The sequence below is a fragment of the Mustela lutreola genome, chromosome 15 (assembly GCF_030435805.1).
Source record: "Mustela lutreola isolate mMusLut2 chromosome 15, mMusLut2.pri, whole genome shotgun sequence".
Lineage (NCBI taxonomy): Eukaryota > Metazoa > Chordata > Mammalia > Carnivora > Mustelidae > Mustela > Mustela lutreola.
Window position 1 is genome coordinate 20208752 of NC_081304.1, and position 22762 is coordinate 20231513.

Consider the following 22762-nt stretch of genomic DNA (forward strand, 5'->3'; position numbering starts at 1 on the left):
TGTTCTAGTCCCTTTTTTTTTTTTTTTTTTTAAAGATTTTATTTATTTATTTGATAGCAGAAGCAGCAAGAGAAGCAGGCTCCCTGCTGAGCAGGGAACCCAGGGCCAGAGCTCCATCCCGGGACCCTGGGATCATACCTCAGCCAAAGTCAGACAGTTAACAGACTGAACCACCTAGGCGCTGCACTTTTTTTTTTTTTTTTTTTTTAATGCACAGAGGTAATAAACCTTAAAGTGACACTGTACAAATACTGAAGCATCTCATCCCCATTTTAATAATTCATAAATACATGAAATGTGAAGCATTTCCAAAGAGAACTCAGTCATATTGAGGGCATTTTCCAAAACTGCCACCCAGTGAACCCTGCATTCATGAAAGCTGATGAATAAAATTCTCTTAACTCTCTCATTGCTAAAAGATAAACCAGTTGGTCGAAGGTGAAGATCTTGCTTTACCATTAAACTTGGAAGTATTGAGAAAGAAAATGGAGATTTTTATAGGGCATCTAATTGGGGTCCCATTGCAATGTGAAGTGTGGTGTTTGAATGTATGTTTAATTTAGCTGAGCTATAAACGTGCAGAGTTGACTGGTCATCATAAGCCCAAGTCGTCTGAATTGGTCACATGATGCTGAGCCTTGCTAAGACCGGTGTGATACCAAATGGTTCCTTTGGCACTGTTCGTTGGAGTGATTAGCGTCAGTGATGAATGAGTGCTGCATTGGGGGAGAGAGAATATAATTGCATGATCAGAGGATATACAGATTTTTAACATGTGTAGTGTAGAAGAGCAGGTGTCAGGCTGCAGTTTTCTGATTGACGAAGTTATTTCCAAAAAAAGAAATACATCTTAAAACAGCAAAGCAGATCAGGAGTGGAATGTAGTCTCCTTACCTGTTTCTGTCAGAGAGAAGGCCGCCCAGGCCCTCCAGCAGTGTTTCTGTTGTGGTGGAACACCCCCCGCCCCCCGGTACTTCCAAAGAGGATAGAAGTTTTTGAAAATCTTTCAGTAGCTCTTTTCACAGGGATTTGTTGCTGGCTGTCAAAGTGAAAGGACTGGTTTGGTGGAGGGTAGAGTCTTTCCCAGCATCTCCTGACAAGTCAGAGACGAAGCTTATTCTGCTTAGAGATTTGGTGGGAAACTAGATAAATTAGTTTCAATCCAGAAACCTTGACATTGGCTAACAGGATCTAGTGGGAAAAAATCTGGGACTGTCAGAGTTAGGCCACCTGTGCAGCTGCCTCGGATACTTCACTGGCTCTTCCTCAGTTGAAGGACCTGAGAGAAGATTGCCGTAACCACTTCAGGAGGCCCATGGAATGCCTTTGAAATCTGAAAAAGTACTAGAGATGTAGTGTAGCTATTAATAGGTCCAGTAGTCAGTTAGGGCCAAGTCTATCTTGATGTGGTATTATATTTCAGGGTTTAGTCTGAATTTTATTTTGTGGCCATAGAAAATAACCTGTAGTGGGCGCCTGGGTGGCTCAGTGGGTTAGGCCGCTGCCTTTGGCTCAGGTCATGATCTCAGGGTCCTGGGATCGAGTCCCGCATCGGGCTCTCTGCTCAGCAGGGAGCCTGCTTCCTCCTCTCTCTGCTTGCCTCTCTGCCTACTTGTGCTCTCTCTCTGTCAAATAAATAAATAAATAAAAATCTTAAAAAAAAAAAAAAGAAAAAGAAAATAACCTGTAGTGTCATTTAGTCCATTTTGGACCTCTTTCTTCTTTTTGATTGGTCCAGGCGGACCTAATTAATTCCAGTCCTTCCTTTCTCAGTGCTGATATGTTTTGGTAGCTACGTGTTGTAACTTCACTTGGTTATCAAATCCGCTGATGCTGGCGGTGAGTGGAGTGACAGATACCAGCACGAGACTGCCCTCAGTTCCCTCGTTAACCGGCTCTTCTCCTTCTTTTCCAGTCCCACGCCTTTGACATCTCATCCTTCAGTCCCTTTGCTGTAAGGGCAACTTGAACAAGCTTCAGCCCTTTCTCAGACTCCCAGGGCAGGACTTGAATGGATTTGACCCTGGAATTGTTCCTGATGCAGCCTTGTTCAGTTCTTGCTGCTGCCATGCTGGATTCCAAAGATCCACTTTTTCCTCGGCTGGTCTCACTGGGTCAGGCCCATTGGTTAAAGCATGTCGTGTATTTGGTGGGGAGGTTCAAAACGATGGAGGGACTCCACTTTGGGAGTTGGACCTGGAGGCAAAAAAATAAGCATTCAGCCTAAAAGCACTAAGTGCCCATTGTTCAGGCAGCTGTAAATCAACCATGTTTCTATGAAAATAAGTCCTTTTCATGAGGCAGTTGTGTGGGAATAGCTAATTCTGGCCTGATGCTGTGCAGTGTGAGATTAAAAACATGGTAACTTGTCACAACACAATTCTTCTTGTTCTTTCTGCTGTGGGCTGACTCTACATTACTCGCTTTGTTTGCTCTAGAATGGAATCTACTCACCATTTACTAAAATGAAATGCATTTCTTGGGGGAGGCAAAGTCCAGTTCACTAGGTCTTACATCTTAAAGAGAAAGGAGCCCTGCTCTCTCTGTGACTAATTGTTAGGAATGTCATTTAGCTTGTTTAAATCCAGATTGTAGTTCTGGAGTTGGATTTTATATGCTGGGGCTATTTTATGTCTTAGTTTGAAGAAATTCACACTCATTGCCCATGTCTTGTTCTTAGCAGGAGAGATTAATTTTTAGTCTTAAGCAATAGCTAGAGATGAGCATTGGAGAGAAAGCTTAGCATGGTAGACAGTGCAAAAGCTTTGGAATCTGTCACATGTGGCTTGACATCCTGACCCTGGGCCAGTTTTTAATCTCTACCCCTTATTTAACTTCTCTGAGAAATGGGAATAATGTAACACCTGGTAGGAAGATAACGCATGGAAAGTGCCAGGCTTCAGAAATTATTTCTGGCTTTCCACAGAAATCATTTTTTGTGTTTTTATAGAAGCTGGTGCTGAAGTCCCTCGCCTCCATGAAAGTTGGTGTTTTAGGAAAGAAAGGGCACCTTTCTGTAGCTCTGCAGATTGCTTCACCTTTTACTAACAAGCTTTCTACTGCTAATACAGTGTCTTTTCAAGGGCCTAGATACCCTTGGTTTTCCTCAGGGATTTGTGTATTCTTAGCCACCAGCCAGCTAAGGAGAAGACTGGGTCTTCTCAGGTGCACTGTAGGCCCAATGTTTCCTTTGAATTACCACTCCATTTCTTCATAGTCGTCTGACTCAGCTTCTGACATCCAGTGTTGGGGAAGCCCTTTCTTCAGATCTCTTGACATGTCTCCTCTTAAAGGATAGGCTCCTCATAGTTTTATAGTGCCTTGCTTAATTTAGAACTGCAGGATGGTGTACACTATGTAGAAAGGTTGCAGTTGGTCCCGTAAATCTTGCAGTTGTGGGGATCCTTCTTGAGGACTTTGAATAGCAAATGGCCGCTTCATAGCATTGTACCAGTTGGTGTAAATTATTCAAACAGATTTATGTCCATCACAGTTCAAATCTGTCAACATTTATAGATCATTCCCATTTTTCTTCTTTCTTCTAGCAGCCTTTTTATGTTAGTAGGGCTTGCCAGGACAGTACTGGAGAAGAAGGCAAAGGGAGATTGCCTCAATAAAAAGAGGGTGGCTTTGCCACTTTATAGTTTAAAATACGTTAAATAAATAAATCAAATCTTCCCAGTGCCAGTGTCCATAGAATCAAGCTCTAAACTCCCATACCATCACTATGTTAAGAATTAGGTACTTCTGTCCCTACGTCCCTTGCACTGGATTCTATTTTGGGTGTGTAGAGGACAGAAAAAGAAACAGATTCTTCCTTATAGCAAAAATGCTCAGATATTTAGTTATGTTGCAGGAATCACTTGGGTACAGAATTAATCTTCGTCACTCAGTTTGGTCATTAAAATGATTTGGTGTATCTTTGGTAGGGGTTACTAGTTCTTCTAAAACATTGTTAGTCATATCTTACCCGATTCTCATTCCTTGATCTGGAATATAATTCTCCTTACATAACATTATTCCTTTCAGAAAGTACAATTTGTCTAATGGCACAGCTTCAAAAATGGATCTTGGAATAGGGCAGAAATTCCAGTATTATGCACTTGGTGGTTATACAAGGTACTATAGGAACGGTAGCGGGGCACAAGTACCCACATAGATTTGATAGGCAAACAGAACACCAGTAGATGGGTACAAATGAGAGCATGACACTGGCAGGCTATACCTGTTATCCAAGTTCTTGGTCTCTGCTGTCACTCAGCTCCGTCCTCCATCTTAAATACCAGAATGCTGTGCTTTCAACTCCTTTGCCACCTGCTTTTGCTCTGCTTGTCCTTTCAGTGACAAATGGAAGAGCCAGTTTTCAAGAAAGTAAATCATTGGAACTCTAAGGATGTGACCCATTTCACATTCAGAAATCATTGCCCCTGAATGGAGTGATCTGTAACTGAATTTTTATGTTTGCTAAAGAGGCAGCAGTAGTGACACAGTGGAAAGGAAATAAATGTAAAAATTCAGGGGCACCTGGCTGGCTCAGAGGAACATGCAACTCTTGATCTCAGGGTAATGCGTTTGAGCCCCATGTTGGATGTAGAGATTATTTAATAAATAAATAAACTTTAGAAATTTCCATCTCTGTGAGAGGATATCTAAATTTGCTTGTTGTAGGGGATATGACTATAGGCAGGAATAGCGAGGAAAGGCAGGTAACATGAGAGTTTTCTTTGTTTAGTTTGAATGTATCTAAGTGACAAAAAAAATAGCATCAAACAAATCTATAAATTCCTTCAAGTATCACACTATGCTTGAGGCTCTAGACCAAAGATTGCTCCCATGAGATTACAGAGGTGAGTCCTTGTGTGTAACATGCTCCTCTTTCTCTTTCCTTTTCAGGGAAGCAGAGTCTTTCAAGGAACAAGGAAATGCATACTATGCCAAGAAAGATTACAATGAAGCTTATAACTATTATACAAAAGCCATAGGTGAGAAGGACTTACTGCTTATATTGGAAGATAAATTTGCTAAATATAAATTCTATTATAAGTAGCGCCTCGTGAAAAAGTAGCCTTTGGCTTAGTGGGTTCATAATTTACTCTGTGAAATCTTTCAAACTTAATTGGCTTATGAGGGATGACCTATAAATGGGTAGTTCTTCATTTGACAAATTAAAGGCAAGTCCAGAAATTCTAGATATGGCAAAAAGATGATCCACCTACATGCATCTCAGCCATTTCTGGCTCATTTAACCGTGTTAGAAAATGGCCCTTACGAGGGGCACCTGGGTGGCTCAGTTGGTTAAGAAAATGGCCCTTACGGATATTAATTATCAGATCTTAACAACTTTCATGCCTCCTCTGCCAGCATATTTTAATCCCATGTCAGCATGTTTCTCACCTAACTTGCTTACAGGCTCTCCAACCCTAATTCAACAAATGCAAATTCATTTTTCTCTCTCATTATCTGTAATACAATTCATTAAGAAGATAAATGTGCTGGCCCCTCCCCTTTAAAGGATAATCAGTGCACTTTAAAGCTATCAAGTTATTTTTAAGTAACTATTTTTTTAATTAAACCTGCTCTTTGCACAGGTAGTCAAAATTTCGGCCATGGCCTTTTAGAGTATGTCAGCATTCCTATTATAGTTTGATTGCCTTGATGTAGTTCTGAAGGGAGATGGCCCCTGCGTTTTTGAAGCAGTGACCCATGCTAAGCCTTATTTTATTTTCTTCTGCCTTTCCTGTAGATATGTGTCCTAAAAATGCTAGCTATTATGGGAATCGAGCCGCCACTTTGATGATGCTCGGAAAGTTCCGGGAAGCTCTTGGGGATGCACAGCAGTCAGTGAGGTTGGATGACAGTTTTGTCCGGGTACGTAATGTGACCATCCCTGGGGAGGACTGGTTGCTGCAGTTGCGTTCCTCTAGCCCAGGTCTTCTCCGTCTTGACGCCGTAGACACTTGGGACCAGATAATTCTTTGTTGTGGGGGGCTATCCTGTGTGTTGTGTGACATTTAGCAGCATCTCTTTAACCACTAGGTATAAGTAGCACCCCTTCTCCCCGACTGTGACAACCAAACATGTCTCCAACGTTGCTAACCATCCCGTGGAGGGCGGAATCTCCCCTGGATGAGAACCGCTACTCTGGCACTTTCATCCCATGCTGGTTTTGTGTGGGTGTTTGTTGCTGCTGTTGGTTGCTCTCTGCTTGGCCAATCATGCTCCTTTTCTTCGCTCTTTGCATTTCTTCTAGGGACATCTGCGAGAGGGCAAGTGCCACCTATCTCTAGGGAATGCCATGGCGGCATGTCGTAGTTTCCAGAGAGCCCTAGAATTGGATCACAAAAACGCTCAGGCACAACAAGAGGTATGGTTCTGGTCTTGTCCATATGGAAAGAGACATGTGGTATAGTGACCTGAAAGTCAGAACTGAGAGCTCAAAAAAAAAAAGAACTGAGAGCTAGTCCTAGTTCTGGCATTGCCACACCTGGGTCATTATAGGCAAGTCTTGTAGTCTGAGCCTCAGTTTCTTATATGTAGACAAAGTTTTAAATATTATTTATAATTTAGAAATTTGTAAAATGGAGGGTTTCTGAGATGGCTGTGGAGCAGAGAGCTGCTGCAAGGAACGGATTTGAGTGAGGTTAAAGTATTTGAGTAAATTCAAAACCTGATTAAATCAGTAGCAGCTAAAATGTGTTTAGTTCCATTTCCATTTATTCCCAGTTTACTCCTGGATGCGTTTTAGTGAGAATCTGGAAACTTCTGCTCAACCTCTGATGATGCCGTGCCTTGAATTTATGTCTGTCAGGTCATGACTCTGGTTTTCCTGACTTGAAGTTCAAACTGAGGTCACAGTTGCATTTTCACCAACTTGATTTGTGAAAAGTCTGTGGTTCTGATTTTCTTGAACTCATATTTCATCAAAACCTTGATTTTTGTGTGTGTTTGTGTGTGTGGTTGTTGAATTTACAACATCATTAAAACTTTCCTTTATCTGATTTTCTCGTATAGTTCAAGAATGCTAATGCAGTCATAGAATATGAGAAAATAGCAGAAACAGATTTTGAGAAGCGGGATTTTCGGAAGGTAAAGTACAACTATGGGGAAATCTTACCTACCCTTTATTACAAGGCTCCCCGCATGCGTGCACATATGTGCGTGGATGTGTGTAGTGTGGTACAAAAGGTGTGTGTGTGTGTGTGTGTGTTGGTGGGTGGGTGTGGGTGTAGGTAGTATGGTACAGAAGATCCAGAATAATAAATTACCACTTCAGTTTGACTTTGGCTTTTTCTTTTATTTTTTTTTTTAAGAGTATTTTTTTTTTTTTTTTTTTAAAGATTTTATTTATTTATTTGTCAGAGAGAGAGCGAGTGAGAGCGAGCACAGGCATACAGAGTGGAAGGCAGAGTCAGAGGGAGAAGCAGGCTCCCTGCGGAGCAAGGAGCCCGATGTGGGACTCGATCCCAGGACGCTGGGATCATGACCTGAGCCGAAGGCAGCTGCTCAACCAACTGAGCCACCCAGGCGTCCCAAGAGTATTTTTTTTTTTAAGAACACGTTCATAGTAGAATTGAGAGGAAGGTACAGAGAGTTTGCATATCCCCCTGCCCCCACACATGCATAGCCTCCCCCATTATCCATATTCCCCACCAAAGGCACTTTATTTTTAAAGATTTATTTGAGAGAGAGAGTGCACCAGAGAGAGCAGAAGCATCATGAGGGAAAGGCAGAGGGAGAGGGAGAAGCAGACTCTCCAATGAGCAGGAAGCTAGGACCCTGGGATCATGACCTGAGCTGAAGGCAGGTGCTTAACTGACAGCCACGCAGGTGCTCTGAGGGGCACATGTGTTACGGTTATGGTTTTGACAGTTTTGAATAGAGCTGCTCTAAACATCTGCGTGCAGGTTTTTGTGTCGATACAAGTTTTCACTTCTTTTGGGTAAATACCAAGAAGGGCAATTGCTGGATCATGTGGTAAAAGCATGTTAAGTTTTATAAGAAACTACCAAAATGACATCTAAAAACTTTTTTGCCAAGGTATTTCTTTTCTTTTTTTTTTTTTTTCAAGGTTTTTATTTTCTAATGATATTTGGCTTTATGTTAAAAAGCAGTGTGAGTTTACTCAAGTTTGTTCCTGCTTTTGATATAAGATAATAGCTTAAGAGGGTACTGGCATATAGAGGGAATACTAGCTAGAATTAAATATTAGGTTTGGGTAATCCATTTTAATTTGAATGAGAGCTAGCTTTAACTCCTGCTTCGTGTGAATTAGATGCAGGTCTAAATAAAAAATAGAGGCTCCTTACAGATTTTTGACCAATGTATGTAACCTGTCACCACTACCGTTTTGATGTTAGGCCTTTCTGTGAAAGCACACTGCTCTCCTTTATGGAGCTGTGTGATAGTCCATGAAAATTTATGTGCCAAAAGGGTTCACCTGTCTGAAAGCATGGGAAGGGTATAAAAGTTCTAGATATCTTTGTAGCTGTTGTTAATAGTGGTTATGTCTCATCTGTATAATTCTCAATTCCCGGGGCGCCTGGGTGGCTGAGTGGGTTAAAGCCTCTGCCTTCGGCTCAGGTCATGATCTCAGGGTCCTGGGATCAAGCCTCGAGTCAGGCTCTCTGCTCAGCAGGGAGTCTGCTTCTCTCCCCCCCCCCCCCCCCCGCCTGCCTCTCTGCCTACTTGTGATCTCTGTCTGTCAAATAAATAAAATATTTTTTTAAAAAAATTCTCAATTCTCTGCTTAGGTGATAGCTTTCATTAAAGTTTCAAAAGGGAAGGTGAATAGCCCCCTAAAAAGGTAAAAACCACTGATTAGGATCAATTTTCAGGATCACTTACAAGAGGTTTGTATCATCCAAGGAACAGATTGTTACTTCATACGTGGGAATTTGCTCAGTGCTTTCTGTAGAATGTATTCAATAAACGTTTGATAAAAAGGTACAGTTAAGAATTATTATTTTTTAGAATTATTCTTAATTATTCTTTTTTTTAAAAAAAGATTTTATTTATTTAATTGACAGCGAGATCACAAGTAGGCAGAGAGGCAGGCAGAGAGAGAGGAAGGAAGCAGGCTCCCTACAAGTAGGCAGAGAGGCAGGCAGAGAGAGAGGAAGGGAAGCAGGCTCCCTGCTGAGCAGAGAGCCTGACTCGGGGCTCGATCCCAGGACCCTGAGATCATGATCTGAGCCGAAGGCAGAGGCTTTAACCCACTGAGCCACCCAGGAGCCCCTATTCTTATTCTTAAGTAACAAACTGCAGGTATTTGGTAATAAATATTTCTGATTAACTTATGCAGAGTCCCAGCATTGACTCCTTGGCATCCCTCTTCTGTCCATTGGTTTTAATAACCACAGTGTCTTTGTACTGTGATTCATAAGTTTTTTGAGGGGTGTGTGTGTGTTTAGAAAGCGATTCTGCTTTCTGTCACGTTTTCAGAGGTTCACATAGGCAAAAGCTTTGTCTCAAAAGGCAGTTTTTAGAGTTTCTTTTCTCTCTTGCCCACTCTGGAGCCAGAATCCCCAGTTTGTGACAGAATCCTCTGTTTGTGACATCCCAGCCCCCCCACTGTAGCTCATGGTGATGTCACAAATGAAGAATTATGATCCTGGCAGGGGAAACAGATGAACTTGGAAGAAACAAAGATCTTCTTTGCCTGCAGCTGTCCATAGTCATGGGGGTTGGGGGGTGGGAAGTGAAGCACTGAGCCTTCAGCTGACACGCCACTGACCCGACGGGTAGAACCATCTCCACACAGAACGTTGCAAATGCAACGGGGTGTGGCTGCTTAAATCTGATTGCTTCCCCTCCCTCCCCAGTTCTTTTTCTATTTAAGGGAGGAAAAAATTAGCACCATGACTGCACCCTACATGATACCTGAATTTTCATAGTATCCTTAGAACTTCGAGGATAGTGACCTATGCCCCGAGAGAGAGTTCTTCCCCCACATTGCTCTGTGAACATTGCAGTCTTCCCAGTGGAGCAGCTCTTGTTGTTTTCTTACTTCTGCATATTTTCAAATTTTAGATTTTTGAATAGGTGCTATTCATCATTAAAAATTTGAGAAGTATTGGTGGAGTGGGGGAGGTAGAAGTATAAACAATACTCAGTGATAGGTATTCCCTCACACTTCTATCTGCCTAGTTCTCACCCCCTCAAGTAATCTCTGGTCTTATTTCTTCTGTTCCCCTACAGTTTGGTTGTACATCTATAAGCAAATAGAAATACAGAGTCCTGATTTTCCCTTTTTTATATGAAAGGTTACATGCTTTTCACTGTTGTGGACCTTTTTTTCCATTTAGTAGACCTTGGAAGTCTTTTCTTAGTAATACATGGAGTCGCTTCATTCTGTTTTAGAGCCAATTGGTATTCCATTATATGAATGTCTAACCAGTTGCCTGTTGCTGGAATTTGGCCCATTATTACTTCTGAGCTTTCAAACTTCATTTCTTCCTGATCCCCATGGCCAGATTCTTAGACAAAATGGTGTCTCTTTTTTTTTTTTTTTTTTTAAAGATTTTATTTATTTATTTGACAGAGAGAGAGAGATCACAAATAGGCAGAGAGACAGACAGAGAGAGAGATGAGGAGAAGCAGGCTCCCTGCTGAGCAGAGAGCCCTATGTGGGACTCGATCCCAGGCCCCTGGGATCATGACCTGAGCCGAAGGTAGAGGCTTAACCCACTGAGCCACCCAGGCGCCCCCAAAATGGTGTCTCTTAATTCCACATTCCTCCTTCGGGTCATGTATCCTTGATGAGAATATGATTCAGCAAGGACCTCCCAGAAATAGCAGCTAAATCAAAAGCGAAGCCTTTGGGCGCCTGGGTGGCTCAGTCGTTATGCATCTGCATTTGGTTCAGGTCATGATTCCAGGGTCCTGGGATCAAGCCCCAAATTGGGCTCCCTGCTCAGCGGGAAGCCTGCTTCTCCCTCTCCCACTCCCCCTGCTGTGTTCCCTCTCTTGCTTTGTCTCTCTCTGTCAAATAAAATAAAAAGTCTTTTAAAAAAGTGAAGGCTCAGAGAACAAACTTATGAAAAGAGAAGAAAGGAATATGTGGAGAGGCTTTATCAAGCTGAAAGATAAGTAATCCCATTGTGTGCAGGTGCGTGAGAGAGAGAGAGAAACACTTTTTGGTTTATATATCTTAGCATGTGGAGTATAGTAGTCTGATACAGTCTATTTAGGACCATTTTAAACCAACCATTTTATTGGTATATTTCTACTAAAATAGAAGTGGAGGGATGCCTGGGTGGCTCAGTCAGTCCTGGGATTGAGCCCTGTGTTGGGCTCCATGCTCAGTGGGGAGTCTGAGGATTCTCTCTCCCTCTGCTCCTCCCCTCCACTTATACCCCCCACAAGTAAATAAACCTTTTAAAAAATAAATAAAGGGGCACCTGGGTGGCTCAGTGGGTTGAGCTTCTGACTTCAGCTCAGGTCTTGATCCCAGTGTCCTGGGATCGAGCCCCACATCGGGTTCTCTGCTCAGCAGGGAGCCTGCTTCCCCCTCTCTCTTTGCCTGCCTCTCTGTCTACTTGTGATCTCTGTCTGTCATATAAATAAATAAATTAATTAATTAAATTAAATAGAAGTGGAAGTGTGGCCACCCGGGTGCTTAATGAGATGTGAGGCTCATGGCACAGGGAGGAGGGAACAGTAAGCACTTTTAGTAATATAGGGAGCAATGATTCTGTATCAGGTAATTTTAGGTATCCTTGCCTTATGTAATAGGCTAAGCATGGTAAGTTATGCAAAGTAGCAAATAACCATATTTCTACACTAGAAGAGTGTGAATTTTGGTCCCAGTCACTGTGGAAGCAGCTTCGCATGGTGATTAACACCTCTGGAGTTATAGTGTCTGAGACCGAATCCTGTTGCTGTCACATGCTTTGGTGACCTTGAACACATTCCTTAATCTCTGTGTTTTAGTTTAGTTTCTCATTGATAAAATAAGGTACTTCATAAAATTACATTATAAAATTGTTGTAGTATTAACTTGGTCAGTATATAAAGTACTTAAATGTTTGTTGTTGTCATGTCATTAGAATCTGGATCAGTTTCTCCCCTTGTTTCAGTGGTTTAATCAAATGAATTAGCTATGTTCCTAGGCTCTGATACTGCTTTTCTTTGAATCTGTCTGTTGCTCATGGCCAGATATTTAATGAATAAGTGAATATTTAATAAATGAAGATACTTCTAGAGTCCAGAATGAAGAGCCTTCTTTTCTTTTTTCTCACCATAGGTGGTTTTCTGCATGGATCGTGCCCTAGAATTTGCCCCTGCCTGCCATCGCTTCAAAATCCTCAAAGCAGAATGTTTAGCAATGCTAGGTCGTTACCCGGAAGCACAGTCTGTGGCCAGGTATGAAGTCAGGCCATTCTGTATTGAACTGGTATTGAGCACTAGACAGGTGCCGTCTGGCAGCTCTCTGTACCACCATATGTCATGTAGGTAGACCAGAGAGCTGAGCAGACCTTCCTGGGACTTAAAGCCAGAGTTAGACAAGATCTGAAAACCTACCAGACATGTAGAAGTACAGTAGGAACTTCAGCTCCATGTGGGAGGACACATGTGTGAGGTGTGGCTTTTTTGTTTTTTATTTGTTTTAATGTCATTTTCTTCCTGCACCACAGGTTTGCGAGCTCTGTGAGGGCCAAGTAGTAAATACTTTAGGCTTTGTAGTTCATACAGTCTCTGTCGCAACCATTCACCTCTGTCACTGTAGTGCAGAAGCAGCCGCTGATAATAGATAAGTGGATGACGTGGCCTGATTTCAGTACAATTTAATTTATATGAACAGTGGCAGGCAGGATCGGGCCCTGTGGGCTGTAGTTTGCCAATCTCTGTCCTAACAAAGACTGAGACACAGGAAGTGTATTAAAGGTAAATGCAGGTGGTTTATTTGGTGAAGATATGGGAAGAGCTCATTGGGATCTGTCTACATTTGGATACTTTTTTACTAGACACAGGGTCAAGAGAAAAACTGGCAAGAGTAATCACAAATGATAATAACGGTGGGGAGATCCAAACTATGCTGAATGTGCCCCTTTCCGGCTATTGCAGTGACATTTTACGAATGGATTCTACCAATGCGGATGCTCTGTATGTACGAGGTCTTTGCCTTTATTATGAAGATTGTATTGAGAAGGCGGTTCAGTTTTTTGTACAGGCTCTCAGGATGGCTCCTGACCATGAGAAGGCCTGCATTGCTTGCAGAGTAAGTTCTAGGCCCCACTTCTGAGTAGGAAAAAAAGCTTCCTTTTTGAGCCTTTAAGAGAGTCAAGAGTGGAAGATTCAAGGCCCATATGAAATATGATAGCTCCTTTGCCCACCTTGCCAGGATGCTTCATCCTTTCATTAGAAATTAATTCAATAAGAACTACTTTTATTGACCCAAAGGTAAATGTGATCATACAGGGTCAGATCTTCTAATACCTAAGTGTGTTTTTTTCTTCTCTCAGTGAAGAAAAAATAGTAGTGTTTATCCTAGGGAGTAGAGGTAAAACCTGGGTAAATGAGTCTCATTGTTGTTCTTTTGTAAATCTTGGTTTCACCTGTCCACGCTGTAGGAAGCACCAGTGAGCAACAAATAGCCCAAGGGGTTGGTGGTGGGGAGGGGTGGTCAGGGTCAGGGTGATGCTAAACAGCTGGGATCTGAGAAATTGAAAATAGACTTGGACCTCTCTGTTATAGTGGCCTGAGGTTTCCTGGTTGTGAACTAATCTCCCCCCTTGCTTTTCCTGTAGAATGCCAAAGCACTTAAAGCAAAGAAAGAAGATGGGAATAAAGCATTTAAAGAAGGAAATTACAAGTTAGCCTATGAACTGTACACAGAAGCCCTGGGGATAGACCCTAATAATATAAAAACAAATGCAAAACTCTACTGTAATCGGGGCACGGTTAATTCCAAGGTAAGCACCCGGTCTGGGTCTCGGGGCCTGTGGAGATATGTTTAAGGGACATCAAAGAGGGCTTGGGGACTCTGCCTCATGAGGGGAATCCAGGTGAAAGGAGAAAAGGTGGTTTTGGTGGAAGGCTCAGCTTGTTAGGAACTTCCTTCTAAGAGGCAAGCTTTTACCTTTTCCATGGAATTGAAGGGCACTTGAGGGACAGTTTGAAAGGCTATTTCTACTGGTTCTTCCTCAAGATCCCTTTCCTCCACTAAGAGAATGCCTGGAGGCTTTAGGATAATTTTTTATGCAAATGTTATTGCTGATTTTGGCCTAAGCAAGTGATTATTTCTTTCTTAGGAGTGATTTGGAGGAAATTAGAGTATGAGACAGGCTTAGATTTTTTGTCCATCCTAAGTGATACTCACTGCACTCGGCTGGAAACGGCCTGCAGGCCCACTCTAGTCCTTCGTACCGTAAGAAACAACAGCAGGCTCCTTGCTCTTATAGTGTTCCAGTGTTTAGAAATCAGATCAGTTTTACCCCTCTCGTTGGCCTTTAGGAGAATGGAGGGCAGGAACCGCCCTATTTCTGTGTCTCGTCTGGGCACTATCCCAGAATGGCAAAGGTGCTTTATCCCTGCATGTAAGTGTGCCTGGCTTCCATCCCGTAGAAGAGAAACCAGTTTGGAACCTGGTGTCCTTAGCCCTCTGAGACACTGGCTTTCTCAGTGACCGAGAGTAAGTGTGACAGTTGGGAGACCAGCATGACTGATCCTCTTAGAATTTTGAAGCTGTGCTCACAGCCTCTGGGCTCCCTTGGTCTGCAGAGATGTGAAGTATGACTGCTCTCTCTCTCCTGAAGCTTAGGAAACTAGATGATGCAATAGAAGACTGCACGAGTGCAGTGAAGCTCGATGCCACTTATATAAAAGCCTACTTGAGAAGAGCTCAGTGGTGAGTGCCTCCGGCGGGCGAGGGGAAGAGGGAGTTGCTGCTGGCCTGCCAGGGGAATTGCACTGTGGATGCTGAAGCAGACCCAGGGATGTTGTGAGGTCATTTGGTCCTTCCCCCTGCCTCTAGGTGGGATTGTTCCAGCCCTAGACTATCTTTATAGACCTCCAGCGGAGGAGATTGCACAAGCTCCCTCAGTCTCCCATGCCTGTGTCTTACGCCCCTCACGGTCAGTAAGTTTCCTCTGATGCCTGACCCAAATTCCTTTTGTTAAAGTTTAAATCCATTTCCTTTGGAGATTGTATTTTGTGTTGTACACTTTTGCTCTAACTTGGCACAGTGCTTGGCACACAGTCGGTGCTCACTCAGTAAATGTTTTGTGGAATGAATGTATGGTGCTTGGAAGAGGAAGAAATAAAGTTATCTCTTGGAGACAGTTCACAGTTGTCCTTCTCCCGTTTGTTCTGGGTTAGGGAAGACAGTCTTTCGATTGAAGGGATTTAATCTGGCTCAGCCTCCCAGTATGAAGGAAGCCCCTTTTGGATTAGCTCCGTGGGACTTGGTTATTTATGAGCCAGGATATGCCTACCTAGATCTAGTGCCCAGATTTGTCTTCAGAGTCAGGGTGCTTGCCAGCTTACTTGTCCATCCAGACTCTTCTCTGCAGACAGGAACCTCAGCAAAGGCAAAGAGAGACCTCCCTCAAATCCATCTCTTCTTATTTCAGATTCTAAGCCAGACAGGTTTCCTTCCAAAAGGAAGACCTATGTGGGGTATACTAATCCTCCAACATTCATTCCATTTCTTGTCATGAAATGTCGGAGCCAAAGAACTGGTGCTGTCACAGGTGCCGAAGGAGCCTGTCATTCTTTAAGCTTCTTGGTCTCATCAGTGGTGCAGGGCATGGCCTGCCTCCCGTTTCATTTTTTTTTTAATAGGAAAATTGTTACTGTGTGTGGTTCTTTTATTTGTTTTAAGTGGATTTCTAAGTAGACCAGTAATGTCAAATCGAAACATCCATGGAATTGTATTACAGACCGTGACCAGCTGTCAGTCATCTCTTTGCAAACCGTTGGCAAACATGGAAGCTTTGAAAGACAGCACATACCTTCTCGCCCAGCTAATGACTCAATTTAACAGATTCAAAATGCTATAGGCAAGTTCACTGTGGTGTTAGCTGTAATGCTAGCAAAGAGAATCCCCTGAGTATCTAGTGGGGCAGGGGTGGCCAGGGGCACGACACCACATCAGCTCAGTGAACACTCTGCAGTGTCCGAACAAGGATTGGGGAGAGAAGAGAAAATTCTTGGCTTGTTAGGAAGGTAATGGAGTGGATAATTACAACTTGATATGTGTTCAATAAGGAAAAATCAAATGGCTTTAATCAGACAACTCTTTATCTTTGTGGTAGAAACAGAACTATCCCCTGGGTGGCTCTCCCTTTGGGATTCCACCACAGGGAACAGCATGCACTCTAGTGCACAGTTGACCGAAATTTGGCCAGTGGTCCTCTCAAGTAGCTGGGATTGACATGAAGTAGCAGAGATTAGTGCAGGCCAAAGCCGAACCAGGGACAGGGGCCTGACTGCTGCCCAAGTCTTTTGTCAACATACCCTTGAAGTTGGGAACACACCAGATCTTTGCTACAGTTCCTTTCATGGGCTGGAGTTTCCCTTTTCCCTGAGGCTCTGCTTATCTACTTTTTCTTCAACTTAAAAAGAAGATACTTTTTTAATAGCTATGTAGTTGACATACAGTGTCCTATCATTTCAGGTATGCAACGTAGAAAAAAATTCAAATATAGATGTCTCTGAATTTTAAAAACATGTTAAATAAAAATGCAAATCACTGTAATAAGCTTGTTTAATATGTTCCAAAAGGGCATGTAAAGTTTGTTAAGGTTGCTTATCTATCAGATCATTCTACACCTGGGGCTATCAGCTTATATTATTCTTGACCCTGTAAATGGGTTCTTTATGCTCCTGGTAGCATTTGTGCCATGTGTCTGCAGGGCACTGGCTTTTCTCACCTTTTTTTTAAAATTAAGATTATAAATTAAGATGCTGGAAAATCAGAGATGTTTAAGAAGTTGGGCATCCCAGGGCGCCTGGGTGGCTCAGTGGGTTAAGCCTCTGCCTTCAGCTCAGGTCATGATCTCAGGGTCCTGGGATCGAGCCCCACATCGGGCTCTCTGCTCAGCGGGGAGCCTGCTTCTCCCTCTCTCTGCCTGCCTCTCATTCTGCTTGTGATCTTTCTCTTGTCAAATAAACAAATAGAATCTTAAAAAATAAAAAAGAAGTTGGGCATCCCATCTTGCCAGCCACATCAGTACCACCGCCCTGCTGTGGCCTCTTAGCCAGGCGGAGCTCTGATGTTTGCGAAGATGGGTCGGTAAGGGGCAGGGTAGTCAGTTTGGTCTTTGTTCTGCAGTGGCTGGCTATGCTGCATCCAGCTGATGCAGTCTGTCTCTGGAACATCTACCACAGCTTAAGTGGTAGGCCAATCTTGGTGCCAGTGATCTTATCAGGACATGGAAAATGCCACTTTGCTTCTGTGGAAGAGAAGGTCTTAAAAGTTCTGGCCATCAGCCTGTCAAGCTAGATTCCTCCCATCTTGGGCCGACCCCCCCTCCCCTGCTTTTCTTCTGCACTATTGAAATATGAAGCAAGCCTGTGTTAAGAGTCTCCTTTCTTTCACCTACCTACATCTCTCAGATTGATTAGTCTTAGTGGAAGCATTTGCCAGCAGCCACAGCACCTTGAACTTGATCCTTCAAGTGGCTCACTAATCCCACTTCTGCTCTGGATTGGAGCTGGCCCTGCATGTTTATGGCACTACAGGTTTCAAAGCTTTTCCATATCCGTTGCTCTCACTGGATAATTTTTCTTTGGCATTTCAATCCCAAGTAATCGTTCAAGTAGATGCATTTACATTGCCTTTCCTAAGGCAGTCCAGATGCCCCTTGGGTTGGGGGCTCTGAAATCAGAAGGAGCCTTTTCCTGTTGGTTGCATTCTGCTCAGAGCAGAGGATTACTTTGCTGGTTGGATGCAAGTGGCATGAGATATCTCTCTTTACTTGAGAAATTGGTGGTTAATTTTTTCTCACGGCTGGCTTAAGGACTTCTGTTTCATGATGCATCTCAACCAAAAGTGTGTGTCTCTTGCTTGAGCTGTGCCTCTTCTGCCAGAGTGATACCGAAGGCCATTGCTATTTATGTTGCTGTACCCCCCTGTATTTCCTTCTCAGTTACATGGACACAGAACAGTATGAAGAAGCTGTGCGGGACTATGAAAAAGTCTATCAGACGGAGAAAACAAAAGGTAAAGGGATCTGAGAGTATGTTTCTCAGGGAACTGTGAGGTCTTACTCTTAGGCCCTTAAAACTGGACACAGGGGGACGCCTGGGTGGCTCAGTTGGTTGGGCAGCTGCCTTCGGCTCAGGTCATGATCCCAGCGTCCTGGGATCGAGTCCCACATCGGGCTCCTTGCTCGGCGGGGAGCCTGCTTCTCCCTCTGCCTCTGCCTGCCTCTCTGCCTGCCTCTCTGTCTGCCTGTGCTTGCTCGCTCTCTCTCCCTCTATCACTGGCAAATAAATAAATAAGAAATCTTGGAAAAAAAAAAAAAAAAACTGGACACAGGGTCGTTTGATTCAGGGAACAAGGATATACCAGGAGCTTATCGATGGCCAGCCAGGAAGAAGTGAGGCGAGATGCCAAATATAGGATAAGGCACTTCTTTTCTGGCCTTGAATCCTCTCTATCATTTTCACTTCCTTTTCTGTGTAATAAGGATGATGGGAGGAATCAAATTATGAGTAGATTTTTTTTTATAATCTTCAGAAGAAAACACCATAACTGCACCTGGTATGATTCTTTTTTTTTTTTTTTTTCTTTTAAGATTTTATTTGGGGCGCCTGGGTGGCTCAGTGGGTTAAAGCCTCTGCCTTCGGCTCAGGTGATGATCTCAGGGTCCTGGGATCGAGCCCTGCATCACACTCTCTGCTTGGTGGGGAGCCTGCTTCCCCCCGCCCCCTCTCTCTGTCTGCCTCTCTACTTGTGATCTCTGTCTGTCAAATAAATAAAATCTTTTTTTTTTAAGATTTTATTTATCTATTTCACAGACAAGAGATCACAAATAGGCAGAGAGGCAGGCAGAGAGGTGGGGGAGAAGTACACTCCCCGCCAAGCAGAGAGCACGATGCGGGGCTCGATCCCAGAACCGTGAGATCATGACCTGAGCCAAAGGCAGAGGCTTTAGCCCACTGAGCCTGTGCGCCTGGTATGACTAACAAAGCTTCTGACTGTAAGGCATCTATCTGTGTTAGGACCTGTTAAGGGAAACCAGAGTCAGATTTGTCCATTGACTCTAACTGTTCCCTTCTAGAACACAAACAGCTCCTAAAAAATGCACAGCTGGAACTGAAGAAGAGTAAGAGGAAAGATTACTACAAAATTCTGGGAGTGGACAAGAATGCCTCTGAGGACGAGATCAAGAAAGCTTACCGGAAACGGGCCTTGATGCACCATCCAGGTAGAGCGGATGCGGGGAACGGACTTGGGAAGCGCAAACCAGGCCGGCCTTGCCAAAGTTAAGCGAGAATGAAAGGTTCTGGCTTTTCAGCTGGGAAAGAGCTGTTGCTAAGACCCTGCCCTCCAAGCTTTGGAAGTGTACCAGATTCTAAAAGTGGTCTTCGTCTTAAACTGTTTTCTTGTGATTCTGAGTTCTTCCCATACTCTTCCCTTTAGATCGGCACAGTGGAGCCAGTGCCGAAGTTCAGAAGGAGGAAGAGAAGAAGTTCAAGGAAGTTGGAGAAGCTTTTACCATCCTCTCTGATCCCAAGAAAAAGACTCGCTATGACAGCGGACAGGACCTGGATGAGGAGGGCATGAATATGGGCGGTGAGTTCGTTGGGGCAGTCTGGGATGAAGCTGACAGCAGCGGGTGGCTAGAATTTTTCTGAAGACTCTCCAAAGGGGAGTTTGTGTAACAGGGAAACACAGTGATGTGAAGGCCCCCTGGATGGATACCTGCAATGTGTGAAGCACTATGTTGGGCGCTGGAAATACCAGGTGAATCAAACAGGTTCCCTGAGCTCCAAGAACCCAGTCTTGGGCTTTGCACAGTGACCGCAGGCCACATCTGACCCCTGAGCCCTGGATGTAGAGTCCCAACAAGGACAGTCAAGGGTAGCAGGAGCTCATGATGCAGAGTGGGTACTTAGGAGGTGAGCACTAGCAAGGGAAGGCTTGGAGATGGAGAAATAATACCTTTGGGAAGCTGCGAGGGGCTGAGCGTGGGAGGATAGAGGGTGCTCAAGGCAGGGGAAGGTGAGACATGAGGCTGCAACGTAGCTGGCTCCCCCCTTGGAAGGACTTGGCAGCCAGAGTAGGGAATGTGGGCTTTTTTCATGACGGCTGGAAGCTTCCTCCCCACTGCAGAGTGTGTGCTGGCTGATATTTATGTGTGTCACTCATTCCCAGCGGGCTTCAGAGTTCAATTTCTCTGAAAGACTTAAAGCATAGCTGTCAGTGTCGCGCTCACTCCAAGCTCCGCTGGAGATGAGACAGGCCGGAATCTCTGCATACGTCTCAGACCGTGGTCTCTGACGCCAGCCCTCTTTCCTCCATTAAGAAAATCTTGAAATTGAAAATAGGACCGATGGTGTTACCTAGATAATCCTTGTCACTGGTTCAGGGTGTGTGTGTAACAGATTTACCAGTAGTGAACATTGTTCTGCCTAGCAGTTGAGAGGAGCAACAAGCAGTCAAATGCTACTGAAGGGTTGTGAGGAGGGGCGCCCCGAACCAGACTTTGGCTCCAGAAGTGTATTTGTGATGGCGGTGATGAGGTGGTTTGGTGCTGGGAAGGGGGTGAGAGATGGCAGGAGACTTGGGTAGGAAAGGGTCAGAGGGCACGTGGGAGATGTAGCAGGAGGTGGTTGCTGATGTGTTGGAAGAAGGAAAGGATGAAGCTGAGTGGCTTTAGATGGCTGACTCGCTGGATGCAGTCACGGAGCTAGGGGACCCCAGATGAGCAGGCGCACAGGCAAGGAAGAGTCTGCTTTTGGACACAATCTACCTGTTGGATCAACTGGTGGAGACGAATGCTCTGTGGAGCTTAGGGACTCAGTTGGGGGTGGGGGCAGCAGACCTGCTGTGGTCCGGTGATCAGGCCACAGCACTAGAGTCAGGCAGGAGCCGGAGTGTTCGATTCTGCTGCCGTCACTGGCTGCATGATCTTAAAGCAAGTAACGTGAGCTCTCTACGTAGGTTTTGTTGAGTGTAAATTGGGGATGATGTAAGGTATGAAGAGTACCCAGCACCATGATTGGCACCTAGTAGATGCTTAATAAACCATGACTTTCCCTCCCCCATCCTGGCATAGTCTAGACAGAGCATGGAATCAAATGAATACAATAATCTTTAGATCTTGTTCCTATATTTAGTGTTGTTAACGTTGAAGATAGATTTTCACCCCCTCAGTAGCAGCCCCAGCATTATAGGGAGACAGTGTGGGGCGAATCTTTTAAGTGCAAATGGCATCCCAGTTGCTGAGAAGAAGGTCTGGCAAAGTAGGTTGAGGCAAAGAAAGCTTTGCTTCCAGTCCAGCTGGGGAGGAGGAGGGAGGAGGAGGGAGTGTGGGCATGGGGGGCGGGGCAGATAGGCCCACCCTGTCAGTGAGGTTTTGGGAAGGACGTAAGGGATGAATCTGGGAAAGCTTTGGGGACCCATTCTTAGTGTTGTCATAAGTTCCTCTTCAGACATGTCTAACTTTTCCAACTTTTTGTCCCTGCCCCGTTTTCTTGCTCTGCTCCACAGATTTTGATGCCAACAATATCTTCAAGGCATTCTTTGGCGGTCCTGGGGGCTTCAGCTTTGAAGGTAAGCTTCCCGCTCTCAGGAGTTCCCAGATCACAGGCCCATAACATGACTCCCCACTTGGGTAGTTCTTTGAGAGTCAGAGGGGCCCAGGAGTAGAGGCGGCAGAAGGCCCATCTAGCAGGGAACAGGTCCACTCGGGCTGCTGAGGATGGAGGTGGGGAGGCTCCGGGGTGCACCGTGCCTTGGGACCATTTAGTCTACACCTCTGCAGCATCTAGGAGGCGTCTCTAAGCTGTCTATTGCGGGGCTTCTCTGCAAGAGTGACGCTTAGAAGCTGCACACACAGCTGCTCACGTGCTCCCCTAAGACCTAGGCTGTTGATGCTCTTGGTGGTTTTTCTGTTTGAGTTCGAAGCAGCCCTTGAAGACTTTCCCATAATGAGAGCAGAGTGATCTTTCCACCCAGAGTAAGCTAACAAGCCCTTCTTTTGCCTTACAGCATCTGGTCCAGGGAATTTCTTTTTTCAATTTGGCTAATGAAAGGAAACCATCCAGAACCCAGAAAGTGCAGACTTGCTCAGTGTAACCTTGAACGTGGGCACAGTTCACCACCTCCTCCCTTCATCTCGTCTCCCCGTCCTTAGAGCAGTTTCGTTTTCTTATTTGGATACCCTGTGTCTGTGTGAGTCGGGGGGAAGGAAAGGGAGCCAGCGCCGAAGACTGCGGGGAGGGGAGGGAGGCGGGGGGTGGACAGGGAGGCAGCTTGTGAATTTTTGTTTTACTGTTTAACTTTATTAAAAAAGAAAAAAAATTAAGAGAATAAAATGTTTTGACCCTTTCTGGCACTTTGCTCTGGCAGCTGCTTTGTGTCACTCCAGAGTTGGTAGGCCAGAGCTGAGCCCCCAGTGCGGAGCTGGTACAGACACGGATTGTAGGCTCAGCATCTGCCCATCTGGGGCCTGATGGCGGGGGGGCGGGGGGGGGGGATGCCAGCCACCTGTCCCAGACCTATTCAGCCTGGGAGTGCTGAACCGGACTGAGTTGGTGTCGGGACCCTCCTGATGTCAGTCACAGGTGATCTGACGCTAAGGGCTGC

At 44.5% G+C, this 22762-nt stretch overlaps 1 protein-coding gene across 3 annotated transcripts in view; it reads left to right on the forward strand.

The window, feature by feature from the left end:
* DNAJC7 (DnaJ heat shock protein family (Hsp40) member C7) overlaps positions 1-22511 on the forward strand; it is a 29577-nt gene extending 7066 nt beyond the window's left edge. For 2 of the 3 annotated variants that reach the window (XM_059147875.1, XM_059147876.1), the window contains 13 exons: positions 4894-4982; positions 5744-5868; positions 6251-6364; positions 7012-7086; positions 12245-12363; positions 13066-13219; positions 13749-13913; positions 14757-14848; positions 18093-18166; positions 19230-19376; positions 19592-19744; positions 21665-21727; positions 22166-22511. In XM_059147875.1, coding sequence (XP_059003858.1) covers positions 4894-4982; positions 5744-5868; positions 6251-6364; positions 7012-7086; positions 12245-12363; positions 13066-13219; positions 13749-13913; positions 14757-14848; positions 18093-18166; positions 19230-19376; positions 19592-19744; positions 21665-21727; positions 22166-22203 — 1408 coding nt within the window. In that variant the 3' untranslated portion in view covers positions 22204-22511. Of the gene's footprint in view, positions 1-2091; positions 2115-4893; positions 4983-5743; positions 5869-6250; positions 6365-7011; positions 7087-12244; positions 12364-13065; positions 13220-13748; positions 13914-14756; positions 14849-18092; positions 18167-19229; positions 19377-19591; positions 19745-21664; positions 21728-22165 lie in introns of those variants that run through there. The other variant, XM_059147878.1, reaches the window with a different exon arrangement.
* Positions 22512-22762: the final 251 nt, after the last annotated feature.